Raw genomic sequence first — 25,046 nt, forward strand, 5'->3', positions numbered from 1 at the left:
AACATGGTCGTGTTTTGTCTAGGACTGTTTCAGGAACGCTAAAAATACCGTCTCCAACCCATCAAGACTTTTAAATACAAAACAGCTGAAAGGACAGGTTGATGGTTCTCTGACCACCTCACCCCACCCCCTCGAGGCACATGCTCCAACGCTCACAGTAATTCGTCAGAGCATTTACCATACCGGCTCGCATTAAAAAACCTCTAACGCACCTTGATAAAAGAGGCCCTGAGTTTGCAGGATCTATTTTGCTTTGACTGCTGCTGATCTTTGCTGCCTTCAGAAGATGCCTCCCTAGGCGACCACCTAGTCTGCGTCACGGATAGGCCGACCCTGATCGATGCTTTCCTGGGATCTAAGACTCCCACCACCTCCCCTCTTGTACTGGCAAACAGAACTCCACAACAGAGGACAAAACAGCAAACTGGCAGCCAGGTAAAACTTCTATTAGGGAATTATTGCTCTAATTGTGGAATCTCAGTTGTCTTCTACATTCTCATGGATTTTAGGAAGATAAGCTGAAGACAAGTCAAAATAAAGTCTCTCTCTATCTTAATATGGGTGTATTATGTCTTCTCAAGGAAACGGAGATCTGTAACACAGATCCTTCAACCCAGATGGTCAGGTTCTCATGATACCCTCAATGAATATGCATGAGATCGATCTGCATACAGGGAAAGGGAATGGGGACTTGTATACTGCCTTTTTGTCACTTCAAAGTGATGGGCACTGGAGGATTAAGTGACTCGCCCAGGGTCACAAGGAGAAGCACTGGGATTTGATCTCACAACCTCTGGGGGCAGAGGCAGCAGCTCTACCAGTGAACCACACCTTCAGTCTGTCCTGATGTGGCAATTCTTATGTGAGCTGAGTATAGGACAATCCAGCCATTGTGACATCACTGCTGAGGTTGGCTCTTAGGCATTGGTGGAATGAGGCATTATGACATCACAATCTCAGCTCTGGAATGTTGCTGCTCTTTGGGGGGGGGTTTCTGCCAGTTACTCGAGACCTGGGTTGGCCACTGTTGGAAGCAGGATACTGGGCTTGATGAAAGGGAATGGGGGACTTGTATACCGCCTTTTTGTTGCTTTTGGCATTTCAGAGCTGACATTCAAAGCAGTGGGCATTGGAGAATTAAGTGACTTGCCCAAGGTCACAAGGAGCAGCACTGGGATTTGATCTCACAACCTCTGGATGAAGAGGCTGCGGTTCATAGACAATGGCGCGAAAGACAAAGGCGCGCCCATACAATTGAGCGCAGTGCGGAGGCGCGCACCGCTCAAAATTACTGTTTTAGGGGCTCCGACGGGGGGTTTTGTTGGGGAACCCCCCCACTTTACTTAATAGACATCGCGCCGGTGTTTCCCCCCCCACGCCCCCCGTCGGAGCCCTAAAAACATTAATTTTGAGCGGCGCACGCCTCCGCGCTGCGCTCAATTGTCTGGGCGCGCCTTTGTCCCGGCGCGCTTTTGACCTGACACCAGAGGCTGCAGCTCTACCAGTGAGTCACACCTTCCAGCCAGTGGAGGATGGGCGTGCAAATCTCTCTCGTGTATGTTGGGTTGTGAAGCCCATCTTCGGTCTCTTTTTCACACTGCGTTTATGGGGACCAGAAGCACACTCTGATCCCCTCCTGCTCTGAACTCTTTCCTTTGTCAGCTTTGTTTCATCTTCCAAACCACAGCCTTGCAGAGCCGCCTTTTTCCCTCGATTGCAGTGAGCAGCAGCAAATGAGCCTGATGGAAAAGGTTGAAATATAAGCCATTTGCCCTCTAAGGATGTAAAAATTGCCTGCTCGTTTTGGGTCTTTTTTTTCCCCCTGTTGGACTTTGTTTCATCTCACACAAATTGATGTTGCAGCCTTTCACTCTTAGGTTAACCGTTAACATTGATTTTTTGCATGCTCTTAAGGAGTCGTTTGGGGCAAAAAGGCAGCATGAACATGTGTAGATGGACTTCATGCGTAAACAGCGATTCGAGAGCCTCTAGCTACATTTCGAGCTGAAATTTGAAGGGGGCAGATCACAGATGTGCTGCGGTGGGTCCAAATTTGAATATATAGAGGCACACGTGAACTACCCTGTTGGCTTTTGAATCTGCTCCAAAAGAAAAGCAACTTTCAGAAAAACGCTCAATTTGGCCAGGGCTTGGCGCAGCGATTCTCAACTTGTGTGTTAATGCACAGTGATGTGCCCTGAAGAGATTTCAGAATTTTACTTTATTTTTAAAAAATTCCCTCGTGTACGCAAGAGTCTGTCTACGTTATGAGCATCTGCGTGCGTAAGGATGCAACCGCCCAGACAAGCATCGTTCTTTGACGCGACTGGTCCTTGAAAACTAACGTCATTTTATTTTTATTTTTTAAGCAGAAAGTATCCTAACTTGAGCAACAAAGCTGTTCTTTATTTGGCTTTTGCTCATACCTTTTCAAATACACTGGGTATTTCCCCGTCCCCAGAGGGGCCACAATCCAAGGTCCCCTTTTATCAAGTCGCATTAGGGTTTGGTTTTGTTTTAATCACCAGCCACGGCGGTAAAAGCTCCAACGCTCATAGGAATTCTATGAGCGTCGGCGTTTTTACCACAGCAAAAGAGGATTTGAACCCTGGCTTCCCTGGTTGTCGGCTGACTGCTCTCGCCGCTTACCGGCAAGTACGAGTGGGAGGAGCAATTCTGCAAATGTGGAAGCAAAAGGTGGCATCGTCAAGTGTCGGCAGAGAGAGAAATGGATAGGTAGAGAGACAGGTAGAATTGCAAACTTGGTGCCAACACATTTATTTAATACTCATTAATTTATAGTCTGCTTAAACCTAAACAATGTCATTTTTTTTTCTTTTTTTTTCCCTGCTTTTTCACAATTGCTCCTCCTGTTTGGAATAGCCACGTCTTTGCCCACTCATGTCCCTGATTTTCTGTGATTATTTTCTTTGTAATCCGTTCTGAGCTTCTGGGAGGATGGGATAAAAACAGAAAGAAAGAAAAGCAAGCCATATAGAGAGTTTACTGGGAACGTCCCAATTCCCCCATTCACCTCCTTTGCAAAATGAAGCTCTACATTTACTAAAGCCCTGCTAATGAACTGACACACATCCTTATGGCCCTCTATCTCTTCACTCTCCCCCCCTGACAGCACAAACACAAATCCAGGCAGCTCTGTGAACTCACAGACATAGAGCATCTCGGAGGCAAATTCGCTTCACCACCGGCAGCTGACTTCCCTCCCTCCAAAGGCCCCAGTGGGCAGAAAAGCCAGAACCAGATTAGAGACCGCTGGCTTCTGCTTTCAAAAATGACGAAACTCACTACACCACAATAATGATTATTTCAATTCAAAGAAAAAGCATAAACGTATACATTCAGTCATAGGGTTCCAGGTTATGAGGCTGATAATGCAGTCCTGGTTTTACTCCCACTACATGCAAGGACATGTAGTCTTGTATTTCTTAGGGAAATCTGAACTACATCTCCCTGCATGCAATGGAGTAAAAGCAGAAGTGGATTATAATATCCCCCTCCCTCCAAACACATGGCATGCAACTACTATACAACATCAGAGGAAATCAGAACTACATCTCCCTGCATGCAATGAGGTAAAAGCAGGACTGGATTATAATGTCCCCCCTCCCTCCAAACACATGGCATGCAACTACTGTATATCATTAGCCTCCTATAGGGTTACCATAAGGCGCCAGAAAAAAAAGAAAACGGATTGAGACATCCAGGTTTTACTTCCATTTGTTTCAATAGAAGTAAAGGCCAGATGTCTCTATCAGTCCTTCTTACTTCCATTGCTTTCAGTAGTAGTAAAACCCGGATATCTCAATCCATCCTTCTTTATCTGGAGCCATATGGTAACCCTAGCTCAGGGGTAGGGAACTCTGGTCCTTGAGAGCCGTATTCCTAGTCGGGTTTTCAGGATTTCCCCAATGAATATGCATTGAAAGCAGTGCATGCAAATAGATCTCATGCATATTCATTGGGGAAATCCTGAAAACCCGACTAGGAATACGGCTCTCGAGGACCGGAGTTCCCTACCCCTGCCCTAGCTGCTACGTATGTGTGCCTATGTACACAGCTTAGAGCAGTGGTCTCAAACTCAAACCCTTTGCAGGGCCATATTTTGGATCTGTAGGTACTTGGAGGGCCTCAGAAAAAATAATGAATGTCTTATTAAAGAAATGACAATTTTGCAAGAGGTAAAACTCTTTATAAATCTTTTTTTTTGGCTAAGTCTTAATAATAATATTGTCATTTATAGCTAAAGAGATATATGATCAAGAAACTTTTATTTTACTTTTGTGATTATGATAAACATACCGAGGGCCTCAAACTAGTACCTGGTGGGCCGCATGTGGCCCCCGGGCCGCGAGTTTAAGACCACTGGCTTAGAGGTAACATCGTTCTCAACCCAATCCACAGGACACACCTAACCAGTCACGTTTGCAGGATACCCACAATGAAATAGACTTTCACGTAATGTAGGCAGTGCATGCAAAATCATTGTGGGTATCCTGAGAACCTGACTGGCTCAACCCAATCCTGTGGATTGGGTCGAGAACCTCTGGAAGGAAAAAGGAAGTGCACAGCCAGGACTAAAACTTGATTGGGACCGAATTAGTCAGAGGGAGGTCAGAATTTTCTGCTTGAAGGGTTCTCCAAGTCGGTCCTGGAGTACCCCCTTGCCAGTCAGGTTTTCAGGATATCTACCATGAGTAAGACTGAGATTGATTTGCATACCCTACCTTCACTGTGTATGCAAATCTTTTTCATCCATATTCATTATGAATATCCTGACAAACTGACAAGGGGGTACTCCAGGACAGACTTGGGAAACACTGTTTTACATAACCCAAGCTCCACAGGAGTCTCATTTAGACTATTGTACGGCATCTAGACTCTTTGTTCGGTACTGTATTTAAACTTATTGTATAGTATTGTATTTAGACTTACTGTATTGTATTATATGTGGACTTATTGTATTGTATTAGCATTGTACTGTACTAAGACCTTTGTTATTCGCTGAATGTCCAGCCTTCTTACATTGTAAACCGCCTAGAAGTCGCCTGACTATGGCGGTATAGAAAAATAAAGTTATTATTATTATTATTATTATTTTAGCCTAGTGCAGTGGGTCCCAACCCTGTCCTGGAGGACCACCAGGCCAATCGGGTTTTCAGGCTATCCCTAGTGAATATGCATGGAGCAAATTTGCATGCCTGTCACTTCCATTATATGCAAATCTCTCTCATGCATATTCACCCGATTGGCCTGGTGGTCTTCCAGGACAGGGTTGGGACCCACTGCCCTCGTGCACTGTGGGATTTGTAGTTCTACTTCCAAACTACCTCAGTACAAATATCAGACTGCATTAGGAGAAGGGTATCAGAAAGCCAGGGTTGGTGGCACATCTGCCAATTCACGATTCTCTAAATCAGATCTAGATTTGCAAGCGTGGGAGTGTGGGGATACATGTGCCAGAAGCAAGAGCTATTTTTGGAAGTTTGGCTTCTTTATGTCCCTCTCTATTGTTCTCTTATTAAAGAACACATGAAGCACCGACCCCCATAACACTGTCCAAAACAGGGGAAAAAATACCAACCAAAGTTACCAAGGTATATGTCCCCCATCAACATGTGATTGTGAAACACCAAACACCTTTCAAAACAATAGATTACCGGAAACAAATGTAAGTGGCCCAAGAGTCCTGGAGGGGAAGTGGTGACTTTATCTTTCACCATCTAATATCAGTTAACAATATCGCCAAAAATAAGACTACGGTAGTTCCTTTTCTTCTCTCCCACACATTTCCTAAACTGAAGATTAGCAGATAGAAATCAGAGAAAAAAAAATCAGCTCACATCTAACACAACATCTGTGACTGATAAAAAAAAAAAAAAAAAAAATTTTTTTTTTTAAACTTTCCTTGGGTATTTTTTTTTTTTTTTCTATCTGATTTCATTTGTTTTAGACTATACGCCAAGTGAAAAGTGTGTAAAGGCAGCCCTCCCACGCCCCATCAGATATATATATATATAAAACTTTTTTTAAATCAGCATTAATCACATTAGCAATGGAAGAAATTGTTGAAACCTTTTCTGCCTTTTCCTTTTCAGTGTTTGTTATTGTAGCCAAAAGCTGCTCCAGCCTGGTTAAGAGAGATAAGAGCTCCTTATCTGCCTTGGCAATCTTCAACAGCAGGGATCAGGCCCCAGAACTTATCTGGAACTCACATCTAGCTGAAAAGCAGAGCCGTAAAGGGAAAAAAAAACAAGCCAAGCCGGCAAAGGTCCCCCAACCACCAGGACTTTCAAGAGAACTTTTATGGCTTCCTTTTTTCTTTTTCCAACCCGACAACTCTTTTATTATTTTGTGCGTGTCTTGTTTCTCATCGTCTCAGCGCGGAGATCAATCTTCTTCCCTGTATCAGTCACCCCAATCGAAAAGCGGCTCTCTCTCCCTACCCCCGCACTCTGGGGGTTGAAGTTAATAAATGGTACAAGCTATCACAGCAGAGATCAGAGCCCAGCTCTTATCAGACCTTCACATCTAGCTAAAAGCAGAACAAAGAGACAGAGGAAAAAAGCTGGCAGCTGCGGCAGGGGTTTTGATAAGGGGGGGGAAAGAAACACAGCCATCATCACCAGTCAAATCAGACTCATTAGTTTATCAGCTTCTACAATCTTGCAGTAACCAGAACACACCAAGGAATACTTAAAAGCGCCAGACTTCCTTTCGATTTCAAAGGGGGAGAGTTAATTCTTGGAAAATGTACTCTCTTCACTCTTCAAATACCTGAAAGTATAATCGGTTACCACAGATTATCAGGGTTGCCATCTAACTGAAAACAGAACTGCAGCAGACCGCCGAAATACCTCATTCAAGACTGGCAGCCAAATTACTCTGAGCTGTCTGGGATGCTCTGCAGGGATGCTATGTTCTTTCTCATGCCATGCCAAGGTGGCTGTAGAGAGCCACTTAGACCAACAGGTCAAGGACATTTGGAATAGCCAGTAAATGGAAGGCCATTTTCAGGCTTTGGGAGTTAGCTGCCTAGGGCCTCACTGGGTTCTCATCAGCTTTGGCTCACACACACAAAAAAAGGCAGATCAGGGACCTGGGTTGACCACTGTTGGACGTTTGGTCTGTCCCGGTATTCGAGGGGAAGGAATCATTATCAGTCAGATCTGCCCAATACTAGGGTGCAGTTAACCAAACCCCTGGTTTCTGCATATATCTTGGGGAGTGAAAGTGCCAACCGTGGCTTATCTGCTGGAGATCTCAGTCCTGGAGAACTTCACATCTGTCCACACCTCTGAACACTGTCACTCCCTAACCTCAAGGTGCAGAGCCCGTGGCCGGTGGCAAGCAAAGCACCTGCACCTTTCTCTCTGGGCTTCTTGTCAAGCTCGAGAATGAATGAGTTGATCTCCCCTCAGTCCAGTCATGTCCCCTGGCCTGAAACTTATCTAAAGGATGAGAAAGAGATGGGCACAGAGCAGTTGTGGCTCCAGATGCAAGGATTTCATGCTCTCCCGTTATTCTTCCCCTGCTAGCAGTACTTTAGAACTAAGGGGTGGGGTGGGGTGGGGTGGGCCAATTTCAAAGCCCCCCCCCCCGCCCCCAAGGCAACTAAAGAGGATGCTTTGCACATTTTGCAAAGAGAATCCAGTTGCCATATTTCCTCTCTCTCAGCTGCACAGAACATGGGGATTTGCCACAGTTGCATGCAAAAGTCAAGGCAGCCCAGCCCCACTATCGCGACAGGGGCTCGGCCCAACTCACGTTTGATTTGCCGGGGGTTCCTCTGTTTCCTCCTGGACATCTCTCTGCGCGGGGAAGTTGCAGCCGGAGGCGACGAGCCGATCTCATGCCCACGCGCCGGGGAGCGACGCTGACAGCTGCTCTCGAGCCAGGGGGGGGGGCGCGCGCCCGCCCGCGCGCGCGCTCAGGGGGACGGTGCGGCCGCGCTTCGACTCGGCTACTTTCTCAATGGAATCCCGGAGGTGTCAGACGCCGAGAGCGAGGCATTCGAAAGGGGCGGGGCCCGAGCCGCTCCAACTCCGAGGGCAGCATTCCAAAGGGGCGGTCCGGGAGCCCAGAGGGCGTGGCCCAGGGACGTCACTGGGACGGACGCCGAAGGGGCGGGGCTTCTCCGCTACTTTCACTTTCCCGGCTCCAGCGACCTTTCTTTCCCTAATAGCGCGGGATTTGAACCCACAACCTCGCTTGCTTGCAAAACCCACAGTGGCGGGACCAAAGCAACAGGTCACAATGACTTATTACTGCAACTGCTAAGGAAAGGACTGCCATTTTTTAAAAAGTAAAAATAAGGAGAAACATTCATTCCTACCAAATTACAATTTGTAAAAAAATATTATTATTATAAGAATTGCCTTCCTGGGTCAGACCGATGGTCCATCAAGCCCGGTAGCCCGTTCTCACAGTGGCCAATTCAGGTCACTAGTGCCTGCCCAAAACCCAATGAGTAGCAACATTCCATACAGAATCCCAAAGAATAGCAAGATTCCGGAATCCCAGAGAATAACAAAGATTCTAGAATCCCAAAGAGTAGCAACATTCCATACAGAATCCCAAAGAATAGCAAGATTCCGGAATCCCAGAGAGTAACAAGATTCTAGAATCCCAAAGAGTAGCAACATTCCATACAGAATCTCAAAGAATAGCAAGATTCCGGAATCCCAGAGAGTAACAAGATTCTAGAATCCCAAAGAGTAGCAACATTCCATCCAGAATCTCAAAGACTAGCAAGATTCCGGAATCCCAGAGAGTAACAAGATTCTAGAATCCCAAAGAGTAGCAACATTCCATACAGAGTCTCAAAGAATAGCAAGATTCCAGAACCCCAGAGAGTAACAAGATTCTAGAATCCCAAAGAGTAGCAACATTCCATACAAAATCTCAAAGAATAGCAAGATTCCGGAATCCCAGAGAGTAACAAGATTCTAGAATCCCAAAGAGTAGCTACATTCCATCCAGAATCCCAAAGAATAGCAAGATTCCGGAATCCCAGAGAGTAACAAGATTCTAGAATCCCAAGGAGTAGCAACATTCCATACAGAATCTCAAAGAATAGCAAGATTCTGGAATCCCAGAGAATAACAAAGATTCTAGAATCCCAAAGAGTAGCAACATTCCATCCAGAATCTCAAAGAATAGCAAGATTCCGGAATCCCAGAGAATAACAAAGATTCTAGAATCCCAAAGAGTAGCAACATTCCATCCAGAATCTCAAAGAATAGCAAGATTCCGGAATCCCAAAGAATAACAAAGATTCTAGAATCCCAAAGAGTAGCAACATTCCATCCAGAATCTCAAAGAATAGCAAGATTCCGGAATCCCAGAGAATAACAAAGATTCTAGAATCCCAAAGAATAGCAACATTCCATCCAGAATCTCAAAGAATAGCAAGATTTCGGAATCCCAGAGAGTAACAAGATTCTAGATTCCCAAAGAGTAGCAACATTCCATCCAGAATCTCAAAGAATAACAAAGATTCTAGAATCCCAAAGAGTAGCAACATTCCATCCAGAATCTCAAAGAATAGCAAGATTCCGGAATCCCAGAGAGTAACAAGATTCTAGAATCCCAGAGAGTAGCAACATTCCATCCAGAATCTCAAAAAATAGCAAGATTCCGGAATCCCAGAGAGTAACAAGATTCTAGAATCCCAAAGAGTAGCAACATTCCATCCATAATCCCAAAGAATAGCAAGATTCCGGAATCCCAGGGAGTAACAAGATTCTAGAATCCCAAAGAGTAGCAACATTCCATACAAAATCTCAAAGAATAGCAAGATTCCGGAATCCCAGAAAGTAACAAGATTCTAGAATCCCAAAGAGTAGCAACATTCCATCGAGAATCCCAAAGAATAGCAAGATTCCGGAATCCCAGAAAGTAACAAGATTCTAGAATCCCAAAGAGTAGCAACATTCCATACAGAATCTCAAAGAATAGCAAGATTCTGGAATCCCAGAGAATAACAAAGATTCTAGAATCCCAAAGAGTAGCAACATTCCATCCAGAATCTCAAAGAATAGCAAGATTCCGGAATCCCAGAGAATAACAAAGATTCTAGAATCCCAAAGAGTAGCAACATTCCATCCAGAATCTCAAAGAATAGCAAGATTCCGGAATCCCAGAGAGTAACAAGATTCTAGAATCCCAAAGAGTAGCAACATTCCATCGAGAATCCCAAAGAATAGCAAGATTCCGGAATCCCAGAGAGTAACAAGATTCTAGAATCCCAAAGAGTAGCAACATTCCATACAGAATCTCAAAGAATAGCAAGATTCTGGAATCCCAGAGAATAACAAAGATTCTAGAATCCCAAAGAGTAGCAACATTCCATCCAGAATCTCAAAGAATAGCAAGATTCCGGAATCCCAGAGAATAACAAAGATTCTAGAATCCCAAAGAGTAGCAACATTCCATCCAGAATCTCAAAGAATAGCAAGATTCCGGAATCCCAAAGAATAACAAAGATTCTAGAATCCCAAAGAGTAGCAACATTCCATCCAGAATCTCAAAGAATAGCAAGATTCCGGAATCCCAGAGAATAACAAAGATTCTAGAATCCCAAAGAATAGCAACATTCCATCCAGAATCTCAAAGAATAGCAAGATTTCGGAATCCCAGAGAGTAACAAGATTCTAGATTCCCAAAGAGTAGCAACATTCCATCCAGAATCTCAAAGAATAACAAAGATTCTAGAATCCCAAAGAGTAGCAACATTCCATCCAGAATCTCAAAGAATAGCAAGATTCCGGAATCCCAGAGAATAACAAAGATTCTAGAATCCCAAAGAATAGCAACATTCCATCCAGAATCTCAAAGAATAGCAAGATTCCGGAATCCCAGAGAGTAACAAAGATTCTAGAATCCCAAAGAGTAGCAACATTCCATCCAGAATCTCAAAGAATAGCAAGATTCCGGAATCCCAGAGAGTAACAAGATTCTAGAATCCCAAAGAGTAGCAACATTCCATCCAGAATCTCAAAGAATAGCAAGATTCCGGAATCCCAGAGAGTAACAAGATTCTAGAATCCCAAAGAGTAGCAACATTCCATCCAGAATCTCAAAGAATAACAAGATTCTAGAATCCCAAAGAGTAGCAACATTCCATACAGAATCTCAAAGAATAGCAAGATTCTGGAATCCCAGAGAGTAACAAGATTCTAGAATCCCAAAGAGTAGCAACATTCCATCCAGAATCTCAAAGAATAGCAAGATTCCGGAATCCCAGAGAGTAACAAGATTCTAGAATCCTAAAGAGTAGCAACATTCCATCCAGAATCTCAAAGAATAGCAAGATTCCGGAATCCCAGAGAATAACAAAGATTCTAGAATCCCAAAGAGTAGCAACATTCCATCCAGAATCTCAAAGAATAGCAAGATTCCGGAATCCCAGAGAATAACAAAGATTCTAGAATCCCAAAGAGTAGCAACATTCCATCCAGAATCTCAAAGAATAGCAAGATTCCGGAATCCCAGAGAATAACAAAGATTCTAGAATCCCAAAGAGTAGCAACATTCCATCCAGAATCTCAAAGAATAGCAAGATTCCGGAATCCCAGAGAGTAACAAGATTCTAGAATCCCAAAGAGTAGCAACATTCCATCCAGAATCTCAAAGAATAGTAAGATTCCAGAATCCCAAAGAGTAGCAACATTCCATCCAGAATCTCAAAGTATAGCAAGATTATGGAATCCCAGAGAGTAACAAGATTCTAGAATCCCAAAGAGTAGCAACATTCCATCCAGAATCTCAAAGAATAGCAAGATTCCGGAATCCCAGAGAGTAACAAGATTCTAGAATCCTAAAGAGTAGCAACATTCCATCCAGAATCTCAAAGAATAGCAAGATTCCGGAATCCCAGAGAATAACAAAGATTCTAGAATCCCAAAGAGTAGCAACATTCCATCCAGAATCTCAAAGAATAGCAAGATTCCGGAATCCCAGAGAATAACAAAGATTCTAGAATCCCAAAGAGTAGCAACATTCCATCCAGAATCTCAAAGAATAGCAAGATTCCGGAATCCCAGAGAATAACAAAGATTCTAGAATCCCAAAGAGTAGCAACATTCCATCCAGAATCTCAAAGAATAGCAAGATTCCGGAATCCCAGAGAGTAACAAGATTCTAGAATCCCAAAGAGTAGCAACATTCCATCCAGAATCTCAAAGAATAGTAAGATTCCAGAATCCCAAAGAGTAGCAACATTCCATCCAGAATCTCAAAGAATAGCAAGATTATGGAATCCCAGAGAGTAACAAGATTCTAGAATCCCAAAGAGTAGCAACATTCCATCCAGAATCTCAAAGAATAGCAAGATTCCGGAATCCCAGAGAGTAACAAGATTCTAGAATCCTAAAGAGTAGCAACATTCCATCCAGAATCTCAAAGAATAGCAAGATTCCGGAATCCCAGAGAATAACAAAGATTCTAGAATCCCAAAGAGTAGCAACATTCCATCCAGAATCTCAAAGAATAGCAAGATTCCGGAATCCCAGAGAATAACAAAGATTCTAGAATCCCAAAGAGTAGCAACATTCCATCCAGAATCTCAAAGAATAGCAAGATTCCGGAATCCCAGAGAGTAACAAGATTCTAGAATCCCAAAGAGTAGCAACATTCCATCCAGAATCTCAAAGAATAGTAAGATTCCAGAATCCCAAAGAGTAGCAACATTCCATCCAGAATCTCAAAGAATAGCAAGATTCTGGAATCCCAGAGAGTAACAAGATTCCAGAATCCCAAAGAGTAGCAACATTCCATACAGAATCTCAAAGAATAGCAAGATTCTGGAATCCCAGAGAGTAACAAGATTCTAGAATCCCAAAGAGTAGCAACATTCCATCCAGAATCTCAAAGAATAGCAAGATTCCGGAATCCCAGAGAGTAACAAGATTCTAGAATCCTAAAGAGTAGCAACATTCCATCCAGAATCTCAAAGAATAGCAAGATTCCGGAATCCCAGAGAATAACAAAGATTCTAGAATCCCAAAGAGTAGCAACATTCCATCCAGAATCTCAAAGAATAGCAAGATTCCGGAATCCCAGAGAATAACAAAGATTCTAGAATCCCAAAGAGTAGCAACATTCCATCCAGAATCTCAAAGAATAGCAAGATTCCGGAATCCCAGAGAGTAACAAGATTCTAGAATCCCAAAGAGTAGCAACATTCCATCCAGAATCTCAAAGAATAGTAAGATTCCAGAATCCCAAAGAGTAGCAACATTCCATCCAGAATCTCAAAGAATAGCAAGATTATGGAATCCCAGAGAGTAACAAGATTCTAGAATCCCAAAGAGTAGCAACATTCCATCCAGAATCTCAAAGAATAGCAAGATTCCGGAATCCCAGAGAGTAACAAAGATTCTAGAATCCCAAAGAGTAGCAACATTCCATCCAGAATCTCAAAGAATAGCAAGATTATGGAATCCCAGAGAGTAACAAGATTCTAGAATCCCAATGAGTAGCAACATTCCATCCAGAATCTCAAAGAATAGCAAGATTCCGGAATCCCAGAGAGTAACAAGATTCTAGAATCCCAAAGAGTAGCAACATTCCATACAGAATCTCAAAGAATAGCAAGATTCTGGAATCCCAGAGAGTAACAAGATTCTAGAATCCCAAAGAGTAGCAACATTCCATCCAGAATCTCAAAGAATAGCAAGATTCCGGAATCCCAGAGAGTAACAAGATTCTAGAATCCTAAAGAGTAGCAACATTCCATCCAGAATCTCAAAGAATAGCAAGATTCCGGAATCCCAGAGATTAACAAGATTCTAGAATCCCAGAGAGTAGCAACATTCCATCCAGAATCTCAAAGAATAGCAAGATTCCGGAATCCCAGAGAGTAACAAAATTCTAGAATCCCAAAGAGTAGCAACATTCCATCCAAAATCTCAAAGAATAGTAAGATTCCAGAATCCCAGAGAGTACAAAATTCTAAAATCCCAAAGAGTAGCAACATACTATCCAAAACCTCAAAGAATAACAAGATTCCGGAATCCCAAAGAGTAGCAACATTCCATGCCACCGATCCAGGGCAAGGAGTGGCTTCCCCCATGTCTTTCTCAATAGGAGACTATGAACTTTTCCTCCAGGAACTTGTCCAAACCTTTCTTAAAACCAGCTACACTATCCGCTCTTGCCACATCCTCTGGCAATGCGTTTCCGAGCTTAACTATTCTCTGCTTGAAAAAATATTTCCTCCTATTAGTTTTAAAAGAATTTCCCTGTAACTTCATCGAATGTCCCCTAGTCTTTATAATTTTTGACGGAGCAAAAAATCAATCCATTTGTACCCGTTCTACTCCACTCAGGATTTTGTAGACTTCAATCCTATCTCCCTCAGCCGTCTCTTTTCCAAGATGAAGAGCCCTAATCTCTTTCATCTTTCCTCATACGAGAGGAGTTCCATCTCCTTTATCATCTTGGTCGCTCTTCTTTGAACCTTTTCTAGTGCCATTATATCTTTCTTAAGATAATGAGACCAGAATTGAACACAATATTCAAGGTGAGGTCGCACCATTGAGTGATACAGGGGCATTATGACATTCTTAGTCTTGTTAAATATCCCTTTTAAAATAATTCCTAGCATCTTCTATTTTAATCTGCTTTATTTCTTTTGGGACTTATTTATTCTTTATTTTTCTCTTATTTTATTTCCTCATATAGGTACATATTTATAATCCTGTTCATTCTCATTATTTCTCCAGCCACTTTAGCTTAGATTGTGAGCCCATCAAGGACAGAGGGAAGTTTTTCTTAATGTGCCTTACATTGAGGTTATTTATATTATTTGTAATCTGCTCAGAACTGTGGATGTAGCGGAATATAAATATTTTAATAAACAATGAACACTCTTGTTTGCTTTTTTGGCTGCTGACGCACATTGGGCAGAAAGTTTCATCGTACTGTCTACAATGACACCCAGATCCTTTTCTTGGGGGCTAATCCCTAAGGTGGACCCTAACATCCGCTAACTGTGCTTCACGTTATTCTTCCCAATGTGCATCACTTTGCGTTTGTCCACATTAAGGGCTCCTTTTACGAAGGTGTGTAAGGGCCATAATGCACGGAATAGCGCACGCTAGTCACAACTGCCTCTTTTTGAGCAGGCGGTAGATTTTTGGCTTGCGCGTGCTAATCTGGTGTGTGCGCTAAAACCACTAGCGCACCTTCATAAAAGGAGCCCTAAATTTCATCTGCCACTTGGATGCCCAGTCTTCCAATTTCTTAAGGTCTGCCTGCAATTTTTCACAATCCAAATGTGTGTTAATAACTTTGAACAGTTTAGTGTCATCTGCAAATTTAATCACCTCACTCGTCGTTCCAATTTCCAGATCATTTATAAATAAGTTAAATAGCACCAATCCCAGTACAGACCCCTGTGGCACTCCACTGTTTACTCTCCTCCATTGAGAAAAATGACATTTAACCCTACCCTCTGTTTTCTATCCGATAACCAATTCCTAATCCACAACTGAACTTTGCCACCTATCCCATGACTTTAATTTTCTCAGGAGCCTCTCGTGAGGAACTTTATCAAAAGCTCTCTGAAAATCTAGATACACTGCATCAACCGGCTCACCTTTATCCACATGTTTATTCACACCTTCAAAGAAGTCAAGCATTTGGTGAGGGAAGATCTCCCTCGGCTGAACCCATGCTGACTCATCATGTTTGTCTATGTGTTCCACAATTTTATTTTTATAATTGTTTCCACCATTTTGCCAGGCACTGAATTAGGCTTACTGGTCTGTAATTTCTCAGATCTCCCGTGAAACCCAGGGCTTAGAAGTTGCTCACGGGATCCTTACCAGAGTGAAAATTATTTCAAAGAAATATTAAATGCCTTCTGAAAATAATATGTTTTCAAAAGTGAATTGAACCTGGGAAAGAGAGTCTGCAGTCTCTAGTAGAGAGGCCAGGGGTGGTCAACCTTTCACCCTGGGTAACATGGGGTCGGTAGGTATTATTAACCAGCAAAAAACTCCCAGCTTACCACCCCAGTTTGAGCAGGCACATACTTCAGGAGAAAAGTGCTTTACTCCCTGTCCGGCATCTTCCATACTCTTCTGCCCTGAGATTCAGCATCTCTCAACCCACGATCCAGTAACTCTCTTTATTCCCTTCCTCCTTACCCCCTCCCCCCCAACTCCAACCTTCTCATTCATCGGCATCAAGGCAGACCAGTCCTGGAAGCTTTTCTGCAGTGTCCCACCTAGGCGGGGACAGAAAGTTGTTTCTCTCCCTTCTCTCCTTTCCCCCACCCCGCTTTGATTTAGTATCTCCTCCTTCTCCTTGTGGTTTAGTATTTCCCCTTCTCTCTCTCCATTTTATCCCCCACCCAGCTGTGATCTAGTATCTCCTCCTTTCCTACCTAGCTATCTTCCCCTCTTCTGCACACTCCTTAAATTTTGGACCCCAGGGTGGCTCCAGAGATGCCAAAGGGTGGCCCATCCCAAAGCTGGAGGTTTACCACCGCCTTTTATTTATTTAAAATATTTATAGCCCGCATGTCCAACAATTCTAAGTGGGTACCAACTTTACACACATAATAAAATACTTTCTAAAGATTTAAGGCCATGGGTCTCTACCATGTCCTAAACCAGCTCTAGCTAAACTAAATTAAAGCTTAACTTTGTATACCGAGTCATCATTCTAAGAAGGCTCAACTCGGTTTACAGCAATTAAATAAACAGGGAATGATTTACAAATAATGAATAGAAGATAATAGCAAAATTTCAAAAGAATTAATTTTCAAAATGTTTGACAAATACGGAAAAATTGAAACAAACTGGAACTCCTTAAAAAAAAGGGGAGATAATTCCAGAGTTGAGAGAGTTTAAAGACCAAAGATTGACTGAAGATCTTGACTCCTTTAATCCCTTTTTTAGAAGGAAGGGAGAGTTTAAATGGTTGGATACCTCTCGCAAAGGAGAATCGGTAAACGTTCCAAAATAAAGGAATAAGAGGATTAAAGATACCATGTAGAATTTTAAAAGAAATACGAGCGCATTTAAATTGAATTCTAAAATAAACCGGGAGCCAATGAAGACTCTGAAGCAAAGGGGTCACATGGTCAAATTTACGTTTTCCAAAGATCAGCTTCGCAGCAGTATTCTGAATTCATTGTAATCTATGAAGACAAATTTTTGTAATGCCGAGGTAGATGGTGTTACAGTAATCAAGACGAGATAATAGAATTGATTGAACTAAGATAGAAAAATGACAGTGATGAAAAAGATGCCTAACCTTCCTCAGCATTCCTCTAGCATATGCACATTCAAAAAACTGATCAATATATAGAAAATAAAACACTTTTCTATCCTTGTTGACAGGCTATTCTACTTTTCTAACTGTGATGATGCCAATCTATGGTTTCTTTTTCCCTCTTGTCTTCTCTCAACTATCTTGCCAGGGTCTCCATAACCACCGTCCATCTTCTTTCTCTAGTGGGGACATTAACAACAAAAGGACCAGTTAAGATGCCACAGAGCCTCTCCAAGGCCCTACCATTCCTGCTCCCCTCAGAGCTGTGAAGAGTGCCTGAATGCCAAGTCTCCAAGACCCTGGAATTGTTGCAACTAGGCTGGAGGAGCGGCAATGGAGACCAAGATGCGCTGTTAGTATTTCTCAAGAGGTTCTTAGGGGCATAGCCACGGCGGGGGGGGGAGGGGGGGGGAGGCCAGGGCCTGGCGGGCCCAGTTTGATTTCAGACCCGGCCATCCTATAGCAGATTCTCTCTCCCGCCCCATTATTATTTATTTTATGTACATTTATATACCACTACATTCAGGTGCTCAAGCATTTTTTCCCTATCTATCTGTCCCAGTGGACTCACACTCTTCCTAACATACCTGGGGCAAATGGGGGATTAGGCAACTTGCCCAGAGTCACAAGGAGCAGCGTGAGATTTGCACCTACAAACTCAGGGCGCTGAGGCTGTAGCTCACACACTCCCCCATCCTCCCAGTCCGTGCAGCAGATTAAGTCTCTCCCACCCCCTAGCCCGTTTCTTCAGGTCGCTGGCAGCATTTGCATTTTGTGTCAAAGGGAAGGCTTCTGAGTCAGCCACTGGCAGCACTTAGGAACCGCTACTGGCGATGTGAAGAAATGGTACACAGGCTGGGGTGGGAAGGATGGGAGAGACTTAATTTGCTGTATGGGTTAGGGGAGTTGGGAAGGGAGGGAGAGAGAGAGAGAGAGAGAATCTGCTGCACTGGCTTTGGGAGGGAAGGGAGGGAAAGAGAGAGATGTCCACCCATTTTGGACTCAGGCTCCCCCAAATTGTCTGTCTGACTACACCCCTGCTCGGTGTGAGTCTTCTTTCTTTCCATATTTCAATATTGGGTCTCCCTTAGCACCACTTCTGGAGTCTAACCTGGATCTCCCCTAGCACCGTTTTTGGGCCTGTAATCAGCCAGGTGCAGTCTATTCTTAGACACCTTGTAGGTTGTTCGTACAGTTGGGTCTTGCTAATTTCATTCTCAGTTTGTGATGTCGTCATGTAATTACCAGGATCAGCTGTGAAGCTAATTGAGCGTAACCCAGATTTATACATTCTCTATTTAAAATAGAGACATTTGTTTATCAAACTCAAGCATGCCAAGATCACCGGTAGCCAGAGAATGTGGTCCCACTGCTATTATTTCTCATTTCGGGAGCATAACCAGATATACAGCACTGTATAAGTCAACCGAAGAAAGTGTCCTGCTGGCAGCTCCCCTCCCGCCTCCTCTTCTTCATCTGACTCCCTCAGTCTTTACCTGATTTAGCTTCATTGAAAGAAACCGTTCAGACAGGTTTCTGGGCACAGATGAAAGAAATTAGGTGCTGTAGGGAAACCTTCAGCTTTCACCCTCACTTTCAGTTGCCAAAATGTTAATAATTAACCGGCGTGGAAAGTTGTCCGTGAAGGAAGGAGGGTTGGAGTCTTTGCTAATTTTGAAGATGTTCTTCCTCAGACATGTTTCTGACTGGTATTTAACTGGATGTTTCAGCTCCTGAAGACATTTACGAAACGGAGCTCTGTCGAGCCGAGACAACTACTCGCTGGGACTCAGATAAGTCTATTACGTTGACTGAATGAACTGTGATCTGACCTGAATTGTGATTATTTTTGTTGGGATATTGAACTATACTGAATTACACTGAATTCTTCCGAATGAATTGTGATTTGAATCGGGATAACCGTCTATTGGGATCTAGAAAAAGTTACCCAATGAACTATTAATTGTGATTTGGACTTTTTAACATTGGCACTTACACTTGACTTTTTCTCTGGATGAATTTTTTAATGATAAATAATTTTTTACATATATTTATATATATATATTTTTTTTATTTTGCACTTTGAATTTTTTTGAAGGCACATTGCACTTCTGGATTAATGCCCTTTATAGGGCGGGGCTTTGTGAGCCATTTTTTTTCCGTCCCTTTATTATTTTTTCTTAGAATTTTTCACTGACCGCTTGTGCATATTAATTATTGGTGGTAATTGAGATCAAATGATGGACGGGGCAGAGCTTATTTAGGTTTAAAACCTGGTGCTGGTCACCTATGCCCGGGGCCAAAAAAGTCACTCGTTACGTACTGAGGTGTCTCAAATTTATTTATTTATTTACCAATTTATTAATTAACTTATCATTTTCATTTGGTCCTGTGAATATTCTTTGAGAATCTAATATTGGGCACTGTCACTGCCTTTTTGTTGTTTTTTTTTTTATAATTAAATTCAACATCACCCTTCCCAAAACTAGCATCATTCTTTGTTTGGCCTCTATTTACATAATGAAGACAATTTGCAAATGCCATTATCAAAGTAAGGAAACATAGAAAAGTGAAGGCCGATAAAGACCATATAGCCTGTGATTTGGATTTCGGCCCCATATAGCCGCTCTAGTTTGTTTATCCATGCCCTCTACTATTCCTTCCTTTCCCCCAGAAAATCAAGCTTTCATGAACTCAGATACACTTTTTATCTCCCAACACCCCCATCAGGAAGCCGTTTCAAGCATACACCACTCTTTTCATGAATTAGGGTCTGAGGTGTTGTAGCCTTACTTTCTGGTCAGTGCCTGAGCGCTGATTAGCTCAGCCATTGACAGGAAAGTAAGGCTTGACAGCTCAGACCGCTTCCCCCTCCCATAAATAAATAAATAAATAAAAGACCCCCACTACTCCTGCCAATTCCCCCAGGGCCATTCAATGCCTCTGACAATGCTGACATCTCCCACCCTCTCCAAAAACCTCCCGACACCCTCACAACTTTAAATTGAAGGACAGCAGGGGAGATGTCCACTCCCACTGCTGGGATCCCTTGCCTCACCCCCCCCAATACTTGTAATATGAAGGCCAACAAGAGGGATGCTTTCAAAATGGCAGGTCTTCCCCTTCTTGATGCATCCTGGAATGCACCAAGAAGGCACAGATTGGCCCAGTTACCTAAGGCCTCTCCTATAGGAGGAACCTTAGGTCCCTCCTTGGTGCATTCCGGGATGTACCAGGAAGGGGAAGACCCACTATTTTGAAGAGGTGGGCCTATTGGCCGGAGGGAGTAGGCATTCTTTCTGCCGGCCTTCATCTTAAAGGTACAAGGGGGACTGAGGGGGGGGGGTTGTTAGGGGGTGGGCATCCCTCCTACCGTTCTTCAATTGAAAGGTGCAGGGGGTGTTGGGGAGACGGGAAACCCCAGTGGGAGAAGGGAGTGGGCATCCCTCCTGCCAATCTTGTACAGGGAGGGGCAGGGTAGTGGCAGAGGAAGGGGAACATTTCCCTCTGCTGCTCAGTCAGCTGAGCTGGCAGGACTCGGGGAGAGCAGCCTTGACAGGAGGGAGGAGATGTGCCTTGCGATTACTCTTATAAGTTCTAGGCATAGTTCCCCCCCCCCCTTACTGGTGCTTCTCCGCACAAATAATGTGCATATAATTTGCATGCTATTATGCTGAGAATCATATATAAAAGTTAAATCACTCCCACGACTGCCACTACATCACCTTGCCGGATTTTACCAGTGAGTTTTGAGATCCGGCCCTAGAAGTTTGAAGGTAGACCGGACTAGGATTTTAGCACCCATTATCGCAGGCGCCCTAGGCCAGGGCCTCACCTGGCCCCTAGGTTGAGCCAGCCCTGTGGGTCAGTACTGCTGTTCTATACATTTACACGCACCATCACCCATGTTATAGGATTAGGAGATTTTAACATGTCCCTTTAGCAGCTGCTGATTTTGTAGATCACCTCTTCTCCATTTCAAACCATTCCCCTTTATTATATGAATAACTCTGGCAATTTTGTGAATAAAACAGTCAAAGTTAGATGAAGAAATGTTGCCAATCAGACTTGTTTCCAACTGCATAAACACGTTGAATATTAGGGTTTATGTAACTTACCACTATGAATTATTTCTATAGCGCTACCAGACGCACGCAGCACTGTACAGAGTCACAAAGAAGACAGTCCCTGCTCCAAAGAGCTTACAATCTAAGCAGACAAGACACACAAACAGGATGTTATGGATACAGTTAAGGGAAAGGGTTAATCTGCTGGCTGGGTTGGACAATCAAGCCACTGTGACATCACTGAGGAGGTTGGCTCTTATTGATGGAATGAGGCATTATGACATCACAAGCTCAGCTCTGCTTCCCAAAGACAGAAACTCTTCACATTACTACCACTATGAATTATTTCTATAGCACTACCAGACGCATGCAGCTCTGCTATAAAGTTACAAAGAAGACAGTTCCTGCTCCAAAGAGCTTACACTCTAAACAGGCAAGACAGCACAAACAGGATGTTCATGGATACAGTTAAGGGGAAAGGGTTAATCTGCTGGCTGGGTTGGACAATCAAGCCATTGTGACATCACTGAGGAGGGTGGCTCTTATTGGTGGAATGAGGCATTATGACATCACACTTTCAGTTCTGCTTCTCAAAGACTGAAACTCTTCACACTACTACTACTATTAATTATTATTAATTATTTCTATAATGCTACCAGATATACACAGCGCTGTATAGAATCACAAAGAAAACAGTCCCTGCTCCAAAGAGCTTACAGTCTAAACATCCAAAACAGACAAACAGGATGTCATGGATGCAGTTAAGGGGAAGGGTTAATCTGCTGGCTGGGTTGGAGGGCAGAGGGGACTACAGGACAATCGAGCCATTGTGACATCACTGAGGAGGTTGGCTCTTATTGGTGGAATGAGGCATTATGACATCACAAACTCTGCTCTGCTTCCCAAAGGCTGAAAGTCTTCACACTACTACTACTATGAATGATTTCTATGGCGCTACCAGACGTACCCAGCGCTTGTACAGACAGAAAGAAGACAATCCCTGCTCGAAAGAGCTTACAGTCTAAACAGACAAGACAAATAGGATGTTATGGATACAGTTAAGGGGAAGGGTTAATCTGCTGGCTGGGTTGGACAATCAAGCCATTGTGACATCACTGAGGAGGTTGGCTCTTATTGGTGGAATGAGGCATTATGACATCACAAGCTCAGCTCTGCTTCCCAAAGACAGAAACTCTTCACATTACTACCACTATGAATTATTTCTATAGCACTACCAGACGCATGCAGCTCTGCATAAAGTTACAAAGAAGACAGTTCCTGCTCAAAAGAGCTTACACTCTAAACAGGCAAGACAGACAAACAGGATGTCATGGATACAGTTAAGGGGAAGGGTTAATCTGCTGGCTGGGTTGGACAATCAAGCCATTGTGACATCACTGAGGAGGGTGGCTCTTATTGGTGGAATGAGGCATTATGACATCACACTTTCAGTTCTGCTTCTCAAAGACTGAAACTCTTCACACTACTACTACTATTAATTATTATTAATTATTTCTATAATGCTACCAGATATACACAGCGCTGTATAGAATCACAAAGAAAACAGTCCCTGCTCCAAAGAGCTTACAGTCTAAACATCCAAAACAGACAAACAGGATGTCATGGATGCAGTTAAGGGGAAGGGTTAATCTGCTGGCTGGGTTGGAGGGCAGAGGGGACTACAGGACAATCGAGCCATTGTGACATCACTGAGGAGGTTGGCTCTTATTGGTGGAATGAGGCATTATGACATCACAAACTCTGCTCTGCTTCCCAAAGGCTGAAAGTCTTCACACTACTACTACTATGAATGATTTCTATGGCGCTACCAGACGTACCCAGCGCTGTACAGACAGAAAGAAGACAATCCCTGCTCGAAAGAGCTTACAGTCTAAACAGACAAGACAAATAGGATGTTATGGATACAGTTAAGGGGAAGGGTTAATCTGCTGGCTGGGTTGGACAATCAAGCCATTGTGACATCACTGAGGAGGTTGGCTCTTATTGGTGGAATGAGGCATTATGACATCACAAGCTCAGCTCTGCTTCCCAAAGACAGAAACTCTTCACATTACTACCACTATGAATTATTTCTATAGCACTACCAGACGCATGCAGCTCTGCATAAAGTTACAAAGAAGACAGTTCCTGCTCAAAAGAGCTTACACTCTAAACAGGCAAGACAGACAAACAGGATGTCATGGATACAGTTAAGGGGAAGGGTTAATCTGCTGGCTGGGTTGGACAATCAAGCCATTGTGACATCACTGAGGAGGGTGGCTCTTATTGGTGGAATGAGGCATTATGACATCACACTTTCAGTTCTGCTTCTCAAAGACTGAAACTCTTCACACTACTACTACTATTAATTATTATTAATTATTTCTATAATGCTACCAGATATACACAGCACTGTATAGAATCACAAAGAAAACAGTCCCTGCTCCAAAGAGCTTACAGTCTAAACATCCAAAACAGACAAACAGGATGTCATGGATGCAGTTAAGGGGAAGGGTTAATCTGCTGGCTGGGTTGGAGGGCAGAGGGGACTACAGGACAATCGAGCCATTGTGACATCACTGAGGAGGTTGGCTCTTATTGGTGGAATGAGGCATTATGACATCACAAACTCTGCTCTGCTTCCCAAAGGCTGAAAGTCTTCACACTACTACTACTATGAATGATTTCTATGGCGCTACCAGACGTACCCAGCGCTGTACAGACAGAAAGAAGACAATCCCTGCTCGAAAGAGCTTACAGTCTAAACCAGGGGTGTCAAAGTCCCTCCTCGAGGGCCGGAATCCAGTCGGGTTTTCTGGATTTCCCCAATGAATATGCATTGAAAGCAGTGCATGCAAATAGATCTCATGCAGATTCATTGGGGAAATCCTGAAAACCCGACTGGATTCTGGCCCTCGAGGACCGACTTTGACACCTGTGGTCTAAACAGACAAGACAAATAGGATGTTATGGATACAGTTAAGGGGAAGGGTTAATCTGCTGGCTGGGTTGGACAATCAAGCCATTGTGACATCACTGAGGAGGTTGGCTCTTATTGGTGGAATGAGGCATTATGACATCACAAGCTCAGCTCTGCTTCCCAAAGACAGAAACTCTTCACATTACTACCACTATGAATTATTTCTATAGCACTACCAGACGCATGCAGCTCTGCATAAAGTTACAAAGAAGACAGTTCCTGCTCAAAAGAGCTTACACTCTAAACAGGCAAGACAGACAAACAGGATGTCATGGATACAGTTAAGGGGAAGGGTTAATCTGCTGGCTGGGTTGGACAATCAAGCCATTGTGACATCACTGAGGAGGGTGGCTCTTATTGGTGGAATGAGGCATTATGACATCACACTTTCAGTTCTGCTTCTCAAAGACTGAAACTCTTCACACTACTACTACTATTAATTATTATTAATTATTTCTATAATGCTACCAGATATACACAGCGCTGTATAGAATCACAAAGAAAACAGTCCCTGCTCCAAAGAGCTTACAGTCTAAACATCCAAAACAGACAAACAGGATGTCATGGATGCAGTTAAGGGGAAGGGTTAATCTGCTGGCTGGGTTGGAGGGCAGAGGGGACTACAGGACAATCGAGCCATTGTGACATCACTGAGGAGGTTGGCTCTTATTGGTGGAATGAGGCATTATGAC

The 25,046-nt window shown here is 43.2% G+C and overlaps 1 protein-coding gene across 4 annotated transcripts in view; it reads right to left on the reverse strand.

Annotated features, from left to right (window-relative positions):
- The window catches only part of ZFPM1 (zinc finger protein, FOG family member 1), a 280,395-nt gene extending 272,376 nt beyond the window's left edge, over positions 1–8,019 (reverse strand). For all 4 annotated transcript variants that reach the window (XM_033943694.1, XM_033943696.1, XM_033943693.1 and 1 more), the window contains exon 1: positions 7,786–8,019. In XM_033943694.1, the coding sequence (XP_033799585.1) occupies positions 7,786–7,825 (40 nt within the window). In that variant the 5' untranslated portion in view covers positions 7,826–8,019. The remainder of the gene's footprint in view (positions 1–7,785) is intronic.
- Positions 8,020–25,046: the final 17,027 nt, after the last annotated feature.

Source organism: Geotrypetes seraphini, chromosome 4 (assembly GCF_902459505.1).
Source record: "Geotrypetes seraphini chromosome 4, aGeoSer1.1, whole genome shotgun sequence".
NCBI lineage: Eukaryota > Metazoa > Chordata > Amphibia > Gymnophiona > Dermophiidae > Geotrypetes > Geotrypetes seraphini.